At 45.4% G+C, this 17,784-nt stretch overlaps 1 protein-coding gene across 6 annotated transcripts in view; it reads right to left on the reverse strand.

Annotated features, from left to right (window-relative positions):
* Positions 1-1,538: 1,538 nt before the first annotated feature.
* Positions 1,539-17,784, reverse strand: part of OSMR (oncostatin M receptor) — a 46,603-nt gene continuing 30,357 nt past the window's right edge. For all 6 annotated transcript variants that reach the window (XM_083465812.1, XM_083465817.1, XM_083465816.1 and 3 more), the window contains 9 exons: positions 16,870-16,946; positions 14,965-15,187; positions 13,126-13,311; positions 11,526-11,627; positions 9,536-9,697; positions 7,538-7,705; positions 6,858-6,942; positions 4,445-4,493; positions 1,539-3,207 (listed from right to left, as the gene is read on the reverse strand). In XM_083465812.1, the coding sequence (XP_083321938.1) occupies positions 2,773-3,207; positions 4,445-4,493; positions 6,858-6,942; positions 7,538-7,705; positions 9,536-9,697; positions 11,526-11,627; positions 13,126-13,311; positions 14,965-15,187; positions 16,870-16,946 (1,487 nt within the window). In that variant the 3' untranslated portion in view covers positions 1,539-2,772. The remainder of the gene's footprint in view (positions 3,208-4,444; positions 4,494-6,857; positions 6,943-7,537; positions 7,706-9,535; positions 9,698-11,525; positions 11,628-13,125; positions 13,312-14,964; positions 15,188-16,869; positions 16,947-17,784) is intronic.

Raw genomic sequence — 17,784 nt, forward strand, 5'->3', positions numbered from 1 at the left:
TAGTGCCCTCAAGATAGGTTGCAACTATCCAGAACGCGGCAGCTAGACTGATGACTGGGAGCGGCCGCTGACACCATATAACACCAGACTTGAAAGACCTACATTGGCTCCCAGTACGTTTCCGAGCACAATTCAAAGTGCTGGTGTTGACCTTTAAAGCCCTAAACGGCTTCGGCCCAGTATACCTGAAGGAGCATCTCCACCCCCATTGTTCTACCCAGATACTGAGGTCCAGCACCGAGGGCCTTCTGGCGGTTCCATCACTGCAAGAAGTCAAGTTACAGGGAACCAGGCAGAGGGCTTTCTCAGTAGTGGCGCCCTCCCTGTGGAATGCCCTCCCACCAGATGTCAAAGAGAACAACAACTACCAGACTTTTAGAAGACATCTGAAGGCAGCCCTGTTTAGGGAAGCTTTTAATGTTTGATGTATTACAGTATTTTAATATTTTTTTGGAAGCCGGCCAAAGTGGCTGGGGAAACCCAACCAGATGGGCGGGGTATAAATTATTATTATTATTATTATTATTATTATTATTATTATTATTATTGCAACTCCCATCATCCCACACCGTTGGTCCCCAGGCTGGCTGGGGCTAATGAGAGCAGCATTCCAACAGCTGGAAGGGCAGGCATTTTTGTTTTGTTTCTTTCAAAATGAAAAGCCACCTGGAAAGGATACGACTTGGGCAAGAAAAGTAGCTGGTGAGAGGAGCCAATTAGATGAGCATTGATTGTTCCCAACCCTAATCCTGCAGAAAGCCATCTAATTAGATTTTAATTTGACCCTGACTTGTTTTTTAGGAGGCAATTTAATTATTGCTTGATTTTATATCATGGTTATAGATTTGATGTCAGCCGCCCTGAGCCCGGTTTCAGCCAGGGAGGGAGGGATACAAATAAAACTAACTTACTTATTTATATGGACCTAGGGATGTGGGTGGCGCTGTGGGTTAAACCACAGAGCCTAGGACTTGCCGATCAGAAGGTCGGCGGTTCAAATCCCCGCGACGGGGTGAGCTCCCGTTGCTCGGTCCCTGCTCCTGCCAACATAGCCATTTGAAAGCACGTCAAAGTGCAAGTAGATAAATAGGTACCACTCCGGTGGGAAGGTAAACGGCATTTCCGTGCGCTGCTCTGGTTCACCAGAAGCGGCTTAGTCATGCTGGCCACATGACCCGGAAGCTGTATGCCGGCTCCCTCGGCCAATAAAGCGAGATGAGCGTTGCAACCCCAGAGTCGGCCACAACTGGACCTAATGGTCAGGGGTCCCCTTTACCTTTACCTATTAGACTCCTCAGGAACCAAAAGATTGCCCACTCAGTGTCACTTCGCTCTTGAATTTTATGGGCATTTTCTTGCAACACATGGAAAAGTGCTTTTGAAACTCTTCAGGAGTCCTCAAATAGTTTCAAAAGCCACTCAAGTGGTAAGCATCTGAAGATCTGCCGGCTCCAGTAGAACGGTCCGCAATCTCAGTCAACATTTAAAGGAATCCCAAATGGTATTATTTAAATGCAAAGAAACCAGTAAGGCACAACTTGGTTCTGGACTGAATTTAATTGGGAAACATACAGCATGACTGGACCAGCCTTGTTGAAAAGTTGCAAGCATTTCCATCTGAATTCCTTAGAAATGTGCATGCTTTTTGTGGAATTCAAGGTTGCGCTATGTTGAATGTTCTGTCTGTGCAAGCATGTCAGTTTACCAGATGGAACAATCCCCCTTCCCTCCTCCATTGCATGTTCTAGGGGGTCTCACAACATCACCACCCCAAGCCAATACAGGAGGAGCACAGAGGAAAGCCCTGTTGCGCAAGTGTGAGGCCTTGCCTTCTGCTGATGGGGTTCATTAGGCAAATCCTGACCCAAGAATGGTAGACCTTTAAAAAATATTATTTTATTTTTACCCTGCTCTTCCACCCCCCAAAAGACTCCCAAACTGGCTTACAAAGATCAGTGCAAAGGGATTCCCTGCTCTCTGTATAAAAGACACAACACAAAAGGAAAAGGGACTGGGAGGGAGGAGGGGACGAACATACGAGCCTTCTTCCCTTAGTGGCTCCCCAGCTGGTTCCTCCCACCATTCCTTGGCCTTCAGCCAGTCCTTGACACCAGCTTTAGAAAAAGCCACAATCTCAAGCCAGCTCCACGCAATGACTTGACACAGAGTGCCCTGGGATCCATAGGATCCAAAACTTCCCCATTCCCCTAACTGGATCAGCCCTGAAGCCATACCAGATTGAAAATTAAGCCATACCATGCTTAATTTCCCTGCCTTTGTGCTCAGTAAGAATGAAGGGTGGAATGGAAGAGAGAATGAAGAAAATGTTGCTTCTTTCCACACTGACCAAAAGGAGCCAGCAGGGGCCTGGGTGCGACAGAGTAACCGCCACCAAATCTCTCTCTGCCGCTCCGTAAGTTCGTGGCCTAAATGTGTGAACCAAGCCTAACGCAGAAGAAAGAGCACTTTGCAAATTCTTCCAACTCCAACGAGATGTGCTGTCCCCATTTGCACTATGAGGAGGAGTGTTTATAAGGATCACCACCTCTGTTTGTTTCCACATTAGGTAAAAAAGGTAAAGGACCCCTGGACGGTTAAGTCCAGTCAAAGGCGACTATGGGGTTGCAGTGCTCCTCTCGCTTTCAGGCCAAGGGAGCCGGCGTTTGTCCACAGGCAGCTTTCCGGGTCATGTGGCCAGCAGGACTAAACCGCATCCACCTGTCCGGCTTCAGTGACTAGGATATTGATCTAGAAGCAGTTCCTGTACAGAGCTCAACAGTGTATAGCAGTTAAACACACCATTTCATCATTGGATCCAGGTGTGCTTGCTTTGGACTCTTGGGGCAGCTGGGGTTTGTAAACCAGTGGCTGGCTGGGTTCAGCAGAACCCACACTGAGAGGCACTTCTGTTTGAGAGAGAGAGTCTAAATCGCCTTGACTCATTCCTGGTGGGTGGCTGATAGCGGTGCTTCCAAAACCAAAGCGCTCGAGCGGCTGGTAAGATGTCAAAGGTAAGTTGGGTTTCTTGCTTGCTGCCTTTTGTGATGGTAGAGTCTCGCAACCTTGCAGTTTAAAGTAGCTCCAATTTTCCACAAAAATTGGAAGTGGAGGCTGCTTGCTGACAGGACCTTGACACGTTCCTATCAGCTGTAATTTGCTGGGAGGGGTCTCGCTTATTTCCATGGGTCCGGACTTCACCTGTGGAATCTACAGAAAGCACACAAATTAAAACCAGACTCATAAAGCTGAAGATAAAGAGCACTCCCTAAAAAAGAATGGGCTGGATCCAGACTAAAGTGTTCTCCAGACACTCCTTCCATTTCTGTGGTAGACGAGCGTGAATTTAAAACATTTGTTCCCCCCTGACCATTAGGTCCAGTCGCGGACAACTCTGGGGTTTCGGTGCTCATCTCGCTTTACTGGCTAAGGAAGCCAGCGTACAGCTTCCGGGTCACGTGGCCAGCATGACTAAGCCGCTTCTGGCGAACCAGAGCAGCACACGGAAACGCCGTTTACCTTCCTTTCGGAGCGGTACCTGTTTATCTACTTGTACTTTGACGTGCTTTTGAACTGCTAGGTTGGCAGGAGCAGGGACTGAGCAACGGGAGCTCACCCTGTCGTGAGGATTCGAACCGCCGACCTTCTGATCGGCAGGTCCTAGGCTCTGTGGTTTAACCCACAGCACCACCCGTGTCCCTCTTGTGCATTTTAGAACCCTGGAAAAACAGAGTTCAGGGAAGTATGTAGGGCAAAAGGAACAATGGGCTAGCATATTTGTTTCTGCTGTTCCACACACTATTGCCCAACACAATCGGAACAGTTAGGCATGTTTGAGTCCAGCTGGATGTGATATCAGGGGGACTTCACATGACTTAACTCTCATTGGATTTCCATTAAGGAAGAATGGTTGATGAAAATCTTGGAATATGCAGAGATGGCAAAATGGATGGCACTGACAAAAGGTACGATTTTAGAATCTTTTAAAGAACACTGGGAACCTTTTCTAGTCTATATAAAAAGTTATTTCCCATACGTGGAGTTTGAAGTGTTTCTTAAAATGCAATTGTATGTAATTTGGGCTAGAAACATCAATGTTGGGTGAGGGGGGAGTCACTAGTTTTGTTGAATTGGAATATAATTGTTGAGTAACAAATGTATGGGAAAAAAGAATAAAATATTATTATTATTATTAATTCAATTAAACAAAAGCATGACCAGCTTAGGGCTTGTAGCCAACTGAAGGGTAACACCAACACAATGACTTTTAGCTGTGCAATGTAACTCCCTGCTCTAAATCTGCTCTGGGGGTTTGGGGGGAAACCCCCAGAACAGATTTAGGGGCACGATGGGCAGAGAGTCACATTGCACACCTAAAAGTAGTTGTGCCAGCCTCACTGTTTATAGAGTCCTCTACTATCAGATTTTGATAGTGATTTTATCTTACCTTTAAAAGAGCTGCATCAGGATGGGGGATTTTCAATGAATTCTTCACACTAGAAAAGAAAGGGAGGGGAAAATAAGAAAAGAAAGGCAACTTATTTTGCTGCTTAAAACACAGCAGTGATAAAGTTATTAGTCATGTCAAAAGAACTAAATCCACAGTGGTCTTCTGAGAATCAGCTGAAACAGCCAAATGCAATTGGCATGTTTGTCCACAAAGTTAGAAATGTACCTGCCCAGGTACGCTGTGCGCTAGCCTCCTTGCTCTGCTCAGAGTAGGTAACTGAAGTTACCTGGCTTATCAGGGGCAGCCTAAGCAAGTTTGTTATTGCCCCACCTTTCCTCCAAAGAGCTCAAGGTGGTGAATGTGGTTCTCCCCTTCCCCATTGCTGGCCCAACATCACCCAGGTGCCAGGCAGAAAATAACTGCTGCTGCACCACAACAGCTGGCATCAAGCCTTGAAGCAGCACTTAAGACTTACCCTGTTAGGGAGCTGTTCATTCTCCCACTTCTGGGCCATGACCACAGTTCTGAACCATGCACATATATATGTTTACAGTGGTGCCCCGCAAGACGAATGCCTCGCAAGACGGAAAACTCGCTAGACGAAAGAGTTTTCCGTTTTGGAGGTGCTTCGCAAAACGAATTTCCTATGGGCTTGCTTCGCAAGACAACAATGTCTTGCGAGTTCCTGCTGGTTTTTTCCCCTCCCCCCCTTTTTCTAAGCCGCTAAGCCGCTTATCAGCTGATCCAATCAGCAGATAAGCCGCTAAAAGCCGCTAATTGCGCTAATCCGCTAATCCTTCAATGGGCTTGCTTCACAAGACGAAAAAACCGCTAGACGAAGAGAATCACAGAACGGATTCTTTTCGTCTTGCGAGGCACCACTGTACAGTCAATGATCATCTCATAACTTAATAAGCCAAGATATGAAAAGCCTTTGTGCATGTACATAGCCCCTTTGCTTCAGCCACAGTTTAACCAGGTAGCCTCTAATTAACCATCGTTTCCCATTTCATCTAAACCAGGAAACTATGGTTTGCAGCTGTCCAGGCTGTGAGCCATCTTCCCTTAGTGGCTCCCCAGCTGGTTCCTCCCCCCTCCCCATTTCTCTGTGTCCAACCAGTCTGACACCAGCTTTAGAAAAAGCCAGGAACTCAAGCCGGCTCCAACCCTGGCTTGTACACAAGCTGGCAATTAGTTTTCCAGTTTGGTTGAAACAAGAAACCATGATTAATCAGAAGCTTCTAGGTTTGTTTGTTTATTCACACCACGAAGGGAAGAGCAGAAGGGCTGCACAAGCAGGTAGAAGTCCCATTCACCACACATTAATTCAATCGCAAGATTGAATGTATTGCCCTCGGTTGTACTTGAGGGACAATTCCTACATATTCCACACGAAAAACGCTTATGTCCCTGTGGAGATGGGCATGCGCCACCGATTCGGTGCTGTCTTCTGGCTTGCACTCTTTATAAAGACTTGAGGAATGAGTTTATTACCCCTCTTTTATTGTCCACTCCGGGTCACCCAGCCACTGCCACAGTGTCCTTTCCCTTGGCAGATCAGGAGGAGCAGATGACAGCAAAGGTTGCAAGGTTTTTAGCTGGGGCAATTGGAATAAGGTCCACTATTTGACTGATTCAAGACCCTAAAGTATGTTTTATATAATCGACGTTTTATTTCTGTTCTTTGTATATTGCACTGCTGTTTTGTTGCTATGGCCGATGGCTGATGCAAATAAAGATTCATTTGAAGATACAACACCCCAAATGGGGTCAGTGGGAAACACAGAAAAGAGATTGATGCATAAAGGGTGAAAGGATCACTTAAGAAAGCGAGGTAGTAGCGGTTTGATGTACATAAGCATCTGTGTTATGTTTTTAACTTCATTGTTATCCCATTTACTGATCCACTCATAACTGGGTCATTCTTTTCTGAAGGGCACTGCACCAGCAGTATTATACAGTGGTACCTCGGGTTAAGTACTTAATTTGTTCCAGAGGTCCGTTCTTAACCTGAAACTGTTCCTAACCTGAAGCACCACTTTAGCTAATGGGGCCTCCTGCTGCCGCCGCGCCGCCAGAGCACGATTTCTGTTCTCATCCTGAAGCAAAGTTCTTAACCCGAGGTACTATTTCTGGGTTAGTGGAGTCTGTAACCTGAAGCGTATGTAACCCAAGGTACCACTGTAATCATCTTTTAGAGATGGTATGATAGAAGGGAGAGCACACAACCAACACCCTCTACACTTTGAGTGAAAATGCAGAGGGGGCCATGGGGGCTACAGAGCCACGGGACCTTCACTGGAAAGAACTGTACGTGTGGGGCACCCCTACACATGAGGAGAAACCCTGACTGGACCAGGGTCCCTCCTCACATGTAAAATATTAATTTAATGAATTGTGCTAAACTCACCATTCACTTTTCCAGATGCACACAGCAAGTAGGAGCACTGATGGTACAATCACAAGTGGCAGAAGGTTCTGCAGCCACCCATTTCCTGTTGAAGAAAAAAATAAACAGTATTAGGAACAGATACAGTACCCAGATCACCCAACATTATTGGTTTTCATTAGATTGGTTTTCAGTTCCAGGGGGGGGGGGAATAGGGCCAGATAAAATTCAAGGAAAATAGGAAGGGTGGTTCTGTAATATGCATGCCAGATGTGGAATTGACATACAATAGACTTTAAGAAGGCAGATGGGAGAGATATCATGGTTAGAAACACTCAAAGAGAAGGGAGTCCAAGATGGAGGGAGTTTCTTAAAGGTGAAATATTGAGGGCACCAATGCAGACAAATCAGTCTTCCATATCAGGGCAGGGTTCGTGACTAAGAACACATCAAACTTGTCTCTCGCTATGTCTCAATATAAGACAACTTCACATTGTCAAAACACAGCAGCTGATTATAAATGACAGAATTCATCAAAGTACGAGCTGGTTCACAATTACCATACACATAAATGCCTTGTTAAAATATGCAAGTAACATTTAATCCTCCAGCCAATGTGCCCAATGATCAGGGGACAACATCTGGAAGCCATCGCATTAGTTACCCCTGCTTTAATAAATTAAGTGACTTTTAAGACTTACCATCATCAGAGAGTGTCAATACTTGTCTGAAGTTCTTAGGGAGACCTTGTGAGCCGACACTGTAAGCTTTCACTCCAACCTCGTAATGTGTGCTGGGCTCCAAGTTCCTCAATGTAAAAGTCTTAAGATTTGGATCTTCAATGGTATAGTTGCAATGCACTGGATGGTCTGCATTCAAAAACAAAGGCAATGGCAGTTAAACAAGTTCCTTTCTTCATTCAAGCTCTTGTAGCCACCCAATATAGAAGAAAAGAGGAGTCTGTGTATTTTGGACTCCAGTTCACATCAGCCCCAGTAAATCTGGCCAATGGTCTTGCAGGATGGGAGGTGGGTGGCTACAAGCTCATCATCTCCATAATATAGAGCCACACAAATGTAGATTTGTGTGTGCATATGATAGAAATCCGAATGAAAATCACAAGGCTTTTTGCTGATGTTGGGCCACCTATTCAGCTACCAGTCACCTGGATCTGGCCTTTCAGCATCATTTATAACTGAGGTGGCCCTTTCACTGACACTGTATGAAACCATAAAAAGCATCCATAATACAGAGCTCAGTCGAAGAAAAATACATGCCAACTCAGGGGCAAATAGAAAGTAGTTTGGCATCCAGAGATAGAACTCCAGATTGTTTGCAGTATATAAGTAAGTGTTTTGAACTCCCAATGGTTTAACAGCAGCAACAGTGAAAAGACTTCCACCCTCCCCAAATTAGACTGATCAGGGAGGTGGATAAAATCAGGACTGTAAGAGACTCTGTGATCAGAGGTGCCCTGTTTGTTCTAAGCCCATGCACACCCCACCCCTGGACCAAGACACAATTTCGTACCTGGGGCAGGTGGTAGAACCAAGAGATGTACAATAACAGAACTACATTTTTCCCCTTCTACCAATTCCTAAATGACATTTGACGTAGTAATCATGTGCCGCACCCTATTCGAGCATCATAAAAGGTAAAGGGACCCCTCACCGTTAGGTCCAGTCGCGGATGGCTCTGGGGTTGCGGCACTCATCTCACTTTACTGGCCGAGGGAGCCGGCGTACAGCTTCCGGGTCATGTGAGTAGGACTGCACAGAGTACCCCCCCCCCCCGATGAACCAAGTCAACTCTACCCTGGCAGCTGAGCATGTGGTGTAAACATTTGCAGAAGGGGGAGCATGGTAGTAGGGCAGCGCTGTGCAACTGCCCCCACCTGACAGTGGTGTTTACCTGAATGGTGTGAGATCAAAGAAATGCAGGATCAGGGCACAACATGGGCACACCAGAGGAGCTAATCTGACATTCCTGTCAGCACATGTGTGCAGCCCCGGACTCACCGTGACCCTTCACTGTCCAGAAAAGTGTTAGCAACACTGCTGTCAGGGAAGGAGGTGTGTACAACTGTGCACACAAAGCAGTGTTAGAAACTGTGAAAGCTAGGAGCTAAATGGCACCTTAAACCTAGGTTATGGGCGCAACAACGGACTGTCTAGGCGTGCTTTTTTATAACAAGAATCCAAAGCTGAAAATTAATGAACTGAAGCTAAAATATTATGTTCATTTTTCATGTGGTCTAGTCCTTCCCCTGCCAACCCCCCTAATATTCTTAAGAGGCTCTCTTCTTCAGTCTTCAGAGAGTAGTTGAAAGTGGGGAGGCAGAAAAAGGTCCTCCTTTCCTTCCACTCTGCAGTTTCAATCTGAAATCTTCGGTGCAGTACTGTGCCCAGAGCACAAAATCTGCTCGCGCTAATGAAATTCCCTGTCGCAAAATGTGCCTAGAACAATGAGAGTTTTGAACACTGACACAAAGCCTTCCATGTGATCTGGCACCCTGAGCAATCAGCTGGGACACATGAAGTCCTCTCAACGAGTTGGTCTTGTATGTGTGGACAGAGAGGGAGGCCACACATGATGATGGAGAAGTGGCTACTTGATACAGCATAGCCCCACTCCCGTGTTGGTTTTAAACATGGGTGTGTTGCCTGAATACAAGACGTTCTGGGTGTTGAACCAATTACCTGGAAGTAATGTGCAGTTTCCATGTTCCTTTTTCACATAAACATAGTAACCTCTGATAAAACCTGGGTGGGTTTCATTGAGATGATCGAATTCCCAAGTTAGAGTAAATGAATGGGAAGTCACTGTGTGTGTTTCCAGATTATCAGGCTCGTGAGCTGGGTCTGGAAGAAAGGAGGTTGATAAAATGGTTATGTGCTTCTTGGACTGCTAATCTTTGACCTTGGCTCCATGGTCAGATATCCATTTCTAAGTTTGCATTTTGAGAACATCACCAGTTTAAAAGGAAACAAGGAAATTGAGCCAACTTTTTCTCAGAAGTCCTCACTATCTTTAGAACTGTGCAGAATAGTCATCTCACCCCTGTTTCCCAAGACATACACACTCTAAAAACCCCCAACTTAGGGTCAAATCTCAGGATTTCACCTAGACCCTGTTTTTCAAGTTTCTTTCTGCTAAGAAGCTCTGTTGTTTTACAACATCAGCACCATACATAGGCGCCGACTCCATGGGGCTTGAGGGGGCCCAAGCCCCCTCAAAAATTCGTTTGGGGGGCTCTGCCCCCCCAATAATCTCCGGCGCCCCTCCAGCAGAGCGCCATCGCCGCCCCTCCCCCAGCCCAAAATGCACAGGGTCGGGCTGCATGCCTCCTGCCCTCCCTCCCGAGCAAAAGCTCCACCCAATTTCCTTCGGAGCTGATTAATAGGCGCAGCACGCTCTCCCCTATTCGCTCACGAGGAGGCGGCGCCACTTTATTTGCATATTCATGAGCTTATTTATTATTCATGAGCTTTCCCGGCCCCCCCCCCCAATATTTTTTATAAGTCCGCGTCCCTGGCACCATACAGTGGTCTGAAGGCACACCATGTAGCAACCTGGCTGAAACTAAACAGGGTTTCTTTGGGGAGCGGGTAGCACATAGCCTCTTGCATACTAACTTGAGTTCAATGGGGAAAACACAGGGTATAAAGGCAATAAATAAAGGCAATCTAGACAGCATCTTAAAAAGCAGAGACATCACATTGCCAACAAAGGTCCGTATAGTTAAAGCCATGGTTTTCCCAGTAGTGATGTATGGAAGTGAAAGCTGGACCATAAAGAAGGCTGATTGCCAAAGAATTGATGCTTTTGAATTATGGTGCTGGAGGAGACTCTTGAGAGTCCCATGGACTGCAAAAAGATCAAACCTATCCATTCTGAAGGAAATCAGCCCTGAGTGCTCACTGGAAGGTGACAGATCGTGAAGCTGAGGCTCCAATACTTTGGCCACCTCATGAGAAGAGAAGACTCCCTGGAAAAGACCCTGATGTTGGGAAAGATGGAGGGCACAAGGAGAAGGGGACGACAGAGGACGAGATGGTTGGACAGTGTTCTCGAAGCTACCAGCATGAGTTTGACCAAACTGCGTGAGGCAGTGGAAGACAGAAGTGCCTGGCGTGCTCTGGTCCATAGGGTCACGAAGAGTCGGACATGACTAAACAACTAACAACAACAACAAAGGCAATAAATAAATGCACTGAAGCATGCACTTGCATGGGCTACAACCAGCTGCAGAAGATGCTTCCACAAACACTCTCAGAAAAACTCATTAGTATGTGATTCAGCACATGCTTAAGTGTTCTACTGAGTGACCCAACTCCTTTGGACTTTGCCTCCTGTTATAATAATTACAGAGACCGTGGCCTCCTACTAACTATGTGGCCATGGGCACACTTTGGACACAGCTGCAGCTATTCTGGTTACAACACCAGGGGCATTGTTTGCCAAATAGCAGGATTCTCCACACACAAACCTGACAGATATGTCTATCTTCTGTCCAGCAAGCAGTGTTGATACAACTCACCATGCTCACTGGAACATGTCCATTGCTTGACTTCTGAAAAAAACAGGGGGTCCACAGTACTTACTGGAAACCACTGCTCTAGAACTAGTTTTCAGAAGACTTGTTCAGCACATCATTTTCAATGTAGTCAAACATCACCACTGGCTTACCTGATTCGTTAAGATATTTAGTCTTCTTTTCCAGTAAACGGGCTCTATCATCTATAGTCCCATACACCCGGAAAGTGTATCTCACATGAGATTCGAAAGCATCTAGAACATAATACATTTCAGGTAAGTATCTCTAATTAGAGATTGAAGTTGGATTGCATTTACTGAACAGAGCAAGCTATCAACTGAAGGATATGATATTTAATTAATGGAATGAATAGGAGTGAGTTGAAACTGAATGTGTTTTTGCACATGAGGAATTTGTATCCATTCTCCCTTCAGCTGTCTCTCACATTCCCCCATTCATATACATAAATAGACATCCAGTCTCACTATTATTCAATAAATGTATGCACCATGTCATAGCATCAAGCCATCAAAGTGCAACGTGCAAGACAAAATCAAAACACACAAAAAAGAACTTCTGGAACCAATCAAATTATTTCAGCAAACCCTAAGAACAATTAAACCATATTTTGATACTCTTAAAAAGGAATAAAACAATTTATGCAGATATATGGATGAAACAACAGCTGCACCCATTCCTGGACAGGGATAGCTTCTCCCGTGGTGATCCAGGGATCAAAAACCTCACATTTAGTTTACTGTAATGCACTCTGTATGGGGTTTCCCTTTCACTTAGTTCAGAAGCTACAGCTAGTGCAAAATATGGAACTGGAGTACTGAGTGGTTCATCAAAGTACACATGCATTACTCTTAGTTTTTAAGGATCTGCAAGCCACACAGGTCACTTGGGCCTCTAATAATGATTGATTTGCTCCCAAACCAGTGCTATTTCTCTAGGAAAAGAGGTGCCAAAACTCACCATGAACACCTCCCTTGTTCTCTTAGAAGGGCAATGGCACCCACCTGAGAGGTGCTGGAACAGAGTTCTGGCAAGTTCTGGCTGGAAAAAAAGCCCTGTCCCAAACGATGTATCTGCTCCAGCAGAAGGAACGCAACCTCATCCAGCACAGGCAGACATTTGAATTCTTGGACCTGGGAACTACCAACCCTTAAGATCTCTGTCTTCTCAGCGTTCAATTAGCTAGCCCTCATCCAGCCTATTATTGCATCTAGGAAACAGTTCAGGACATGCTCCTGACTCAGATGTTACAGAAAAATACACTTTACTCCAGACCTTATGACCACTCCCCTAGCAGATGTTAAATAGCATTGGGGAGAATATGATGCCCTGAAACACCCTGTGGTTAAATTGCCAGGAGGCAAATGCTACTCTCTGGAACCATCCCTATCAAGCCATCTGCCCCCCACCTATAGGGACAATCCAAGGGAATACTACAGTCAATGGTTGGTGTATGTATGTATACACACACACCACTGAGTTACTGATGAAAATTGACAGCTTCCTCACTGTACCCCCATCTTTCTCCTGGAGAAAGTCATCCATCTAACCAGGCAAGGCCAATTCTGTCCCCAAGTAAGATCAAGAATAAAATGGATTCAGATAATCACTTTCTTCCAAGCACAGCCGTAGCTGAACTGCCACTGTGCTCTTGAGCAACAAAGTTATAAGAAGTTTCAATTCCTCTTCAGCTCAAGAATTAGTCATTCAGTGACAATGGTATGCTGTTCCTACCATGTGTAATGAGAGCACTGGAGTCATTGGGGCCGAACTTCTTCCACTGTAAGTCACAAAGATGGGACTTTGGGTTGTTGCACCAGTCTACGACGTAGCCATCAAACCTGCTTTGAGACTGCCAAGCAATATAAATGCCATGTTCTGTGTTATTCTGTGTGTCTTCCATGCTGCAATTCATGTTTCCTAAAAAGCAGTATATTGTAGCATTAGTTAAGAGCTTTGAGTGCTATCTCACCCAAAGGACACTGAACTTTGTAGTGTTGCCCCTGGAACACTCAAGGAAGCAAGGTGCATATCACAACATGGAGAGCCAAAAGCTGCAAACGCAAGTACTGTATTTTTCGCCCTATAGGACGCACTTTTCCCCCTCCAAAAATGAAGGGGAAATGTATGTGCGTCATATGGGGCGAATGCAGGCTTTCACTGAAGCCTGGGGAGCGAGAGGGGTCGGTGCGCACCGACCCCTCTCGCTCTCCAGGCTTCAGGAAGCTATCCGCAAGCCTTGGGAGTCCGGCGGGAGTTCCCACCGGGCTCCCAAGGCTTGCTGACAGCAGCCTGCAGCCCGAAACCTGGGGAGCGCAGCGGAGCTCGCCCCAGGCTTTGGGCAGCTCTCTGCAACCCTTGGGAGCCCGGCGCGACTTCCCGTCAGGCTCCCTAGGCTTGCGGATAGCATCCTGTTCTGGGGGCTGGGGTCGGGGGAAGCTTGGGCTTCCCCCGCCCCACGCCCAGCCCCACACCTGGGGTGGAAATAATTTTTTTTCTTTATCCCCCCCCCAACTAGGTGCGCCCTATGGGCCGGTGCGCCCTATAGGGCAAAAAATACGGTATTTGTTGCATCAGGTTAGACCAAATAACAAGATAATGACCACATCTGAATGTCAAACATAGCACGTGAATGAGCTGCACTGAGTCACGGGGTCATCCCTTTCTCCTACTTCTGTGTGGCCAGGAGCCGAATTTCTACAGCTTTCACTGCTGCTTACTTTTAACCACGGTTTATGATGTTGTCCAGAGAGACTGTGGTTAACATTAGCAATGGTTAGGTCAAAACACAGGTGAACAATCTATGGCCCTAAGGCTTTGGCCCAATTCCTGCATTTGACTAGGAAGTGAAAAAATAAGAAGAAAGGCGTAGCAAAGAGAAGGGGGCAGCAGAAAGAAAGTAGGGGGGCACTCCTATTCACTTGTGACTACAGCACAGATTGCCCTCAAAGGAAATGTGGCCCCCATCAGAAAAATGTTGCTGACTCTTGGTTTAAAGCAAACCTACTTGATCCTTTTTTCCCTGAAGATAGCTTCTTCAAATTTAACCACAATTGACACTGAGTGCAGTTTTGGTTCCAGACAACACAGCAGGTTGTGGATGTTATGTGCTTTGGAAACAAGACATCTCAAATTATTCCTCTCAACCACTCAGGACAAGGATTAACGTCTCTAAACCACAGCTTGGCTCAGCTTGGCTCACACATAACGAGTCACTAAATCTGTTACAACCCCATGTGTACGTGGAAGAGAAATAATACAAAATTGATTTTTTTAGCAAGGAGGTGCTACCCATCTCCTTGGGATGTGGTGGCAGGAAAAAACACACAATTTAGTATTTTAATGCACAGGATTAAGAAACCTACTTTTGAGTGAACTCCAAGACATTCAGTCAGCCAGAAGCCCAATGTCTGTATTTGCACAGTCATGGCAGTTCCACAAAGGAAAATTAAAGAAGGTGGAGTTCTAGGTGTACAGGGGTTCTTGTACATTTCTCAGATCTGGTAGGCATAACATTATCTCATTGGGACAAAAGGAAGAACCACATATTAGAACAAGTTTAGCTGTACGAACCATCATCTTCAGCTGCCGAGATGACAATCACAGCAGGATGAGATGCGTCCACAGAGTTCCTTGCCAAGACGCTGATTTTGTAAGATGAGTTACCAAGGGAAATGGTGCAATTATTCAATGTGGGGCTTATGTCACTGCGATGCGTTTCAGTAGGTTCCTCTAACTTTTCCCACAATATCTCATATTTTACAATTCTTCCGTGAGCATGGAAGTCTGGTGATGCCTATTGGGAGGAAAACAATGTCCTTTTCTACAACGGGACCAAGTTGTTTTTGTTGATTATTCTTTATAAGAAATGTCAGTTTTTCTTTTGGTATTTTTGTCTTGAGAAATCAGAAGCTGTCAGTTGACAGCTGCATGCAGGGTGAAGCGACAAGACCAGTGAGTCAACTGGGCAGGCAGATTCTGGAACGACGACTCTCTTGCATAATGGCTTTTGAGTCTTTTTATTTTTGAAAGGGGGAAAAAAACACCGGTCCATATAAAACCCCTGCCCATTTACAGGGAACATGGTTCCATCCTGTTCTTTGAAACCAACAGCTCAAGTTGGAGGGAATTCCAAGGCTGTGTACACACACCTGTGTAACTTTGCACCCAGTGTGTTCCCATTGCTGGTCTGGAAACTGGTGTTCACACAACATTGACCAGAATCCGTATCAATCTTATTATAATGATCCTGCTGTTATTTTTATTATTATTTATTGAATTTATATACCGCCCTATACCTGGAGGACTCAGGGCAGTTCATAGAATAAAATCAAAATATAAAACCACAAAATATATAATTAAAATAAAAACAACAACCCAATAATTCTTCCGCCCCCCCCCCCAAAACCCCACATTTTAAGAGGGCATAGGATTTTAAAGGGCATTGTTCCTAATGAATTACTGTGTTTTGATGTGCTTCCCTACTAAACCAGATTCAATGCAAATTAAGAAAAGGAATGACATCGAAGCCTTGAAAGCTGGTCAAGTGTACACAGCCTGAGTCAACCTATTTATCCAACTAGCCCAGGACCAACATTGGTTTTCAAGGACTGAAGGCAGAGATTTTTCTCATTCCCTGCTACTGGATCCTTTTAACTGGAAATGACAGGGATTAAACCTAGGACCTTCCACATGCAAAGCATGGGCCCCACTAAACTATTGTCTCTCCCCAATGAGATGGTACCCAAGCTCCCATTGTGGAATTCTGGATATATGGACAGCAGAGCACTTAGGGGGTAAGAAGATTTGCTTAGACTGGTGAAGCCTCCTGGCCAAGCTTACCTATCCTGTCCTTTTGTTAGGGAGCTACATTTTGTCAGGATCAAAGGTTCTCCTAACACTCCAGTTAACAAACTGCTTAAAAATATACTAGTAATTTCCCAGGGAGCCTCACACAATCAAACAGTAATGGAACAATGATTTGTAATGCACAATGTATATGTGAAGTAAAGGTAAAAGTAAAGGGATCCCTGACCATTAAGTCCAGTTGCGGACGACTCTGGGGTTGTGGCGCTCATCTCGCTTTACTGGCCAAGGGAGCTGGCGTTTGTCCACAGACAGTTTTTCTGGGTCATGTGACCAGCATGACTAAGCCGCTTCTGGCGAACCAGAGCAGCGCATGGAAATGCCGTTTATCTTCCCGCCGGAGCGGTACCTATTTATCTACTTGCACTTTGATATGCTTTCGAACTGCTAGGTTGGCAGGAGCTGGGGCCAAACAATGGGAGTTCACCCTGTCGCGGGGATTCGAACTGCCAACCTTCTGATCGGCAAGCCCTAGGCTCTGTGGTTTAGACCACAGCGTCACCCACATCCTTTATCTAAAAAAAATAGTCTAAGCCTTGCAGTTTTTAGTTATTAGCAGTGGAAGGGGTGAAATCTCTCATCATCACTGGCTTCATGACCAGAAAGACTTACCTTCCAAAATATCGTTATGCTACAGTTCTCCAAACACGAGTCAATGTCTCTCCAAATATCCAGTTGCCCTGATGGAGCTGTAAACCAAAGCACATAAAACAGGGTTATACACTGTGGAATGGAGCTCATATTATAAAACCCAGATGGGGAAAGCAGCTGAACAAGGCTTCTTTGTCACTAGCTCCAACAAAAGATCCTAAACCTCTTGGTAGTGTGTGCAGGAATAAACTTGAGTGTGGTTCAGACACACACCTTATAACAATGGACTTGGGACCTGGGAACTATTACAAGTACTCTAGATGTCCCAGTGGAGGAAGAGGGAGAGAAAAATCCTTGCTGCCACTGCTGCATTATGAGGTCCATGTGGAAGATTTGCAGTCAAATCTAACAATGTTAGTTAGTATGTGAAGGAGTTAAGGATCACAGAGTTCTAAATTGCTAGAGTAGGCTCAGTGATGTCACATCCCCTCTTCTCCTGGAAGGGAGGAAGTAAGGCTTGCTTCCTGTTCCTGTTCTCTCTCTCTCTCTCTCTCTCTCTCTCTCTCTCTCTCTCTCTCTCCATATTTCTACCCAATAATGTTCATGCCTGCATTTGCTTATTGTGGCTGCTTAAGGCAATGCATGACTATAAGTATATTTTAAACTTACTTCAGCGTGTGGCTTGTTTCACTGCAAAACAGCTTCATGCAGCTGAACACATTATTAAAAGAAGGTTAAATGACCTATTCCTATGCTTCTTTAATCTGCCTAACGATAGGATTTAAGCTCTGCTGCCTGGGCTCTTTATGTGCTAGCCTCCATGGTTTTAAAACAGGTACCAGCCATTATTTTCCTTTGTTAGTTAACCCACACAAGTGGGTCTGTAGAAGATTAAATAAATTTACTGTATCTTCTTCCCAATGCCCATTATAGGAA

This window comes from Podarcis liolepis, assembly GCF_965112155.1.
Source record: "Podarcis liolepis genome assembly, chromosome: 11".
NCBI classification, from domain to species: domain Eukaryota; kingdom Metazoa; phylum Chordata; class Lepidosauria; order Squamata; family Lacertidae; genus Podarcis; species Podarcis liolepis.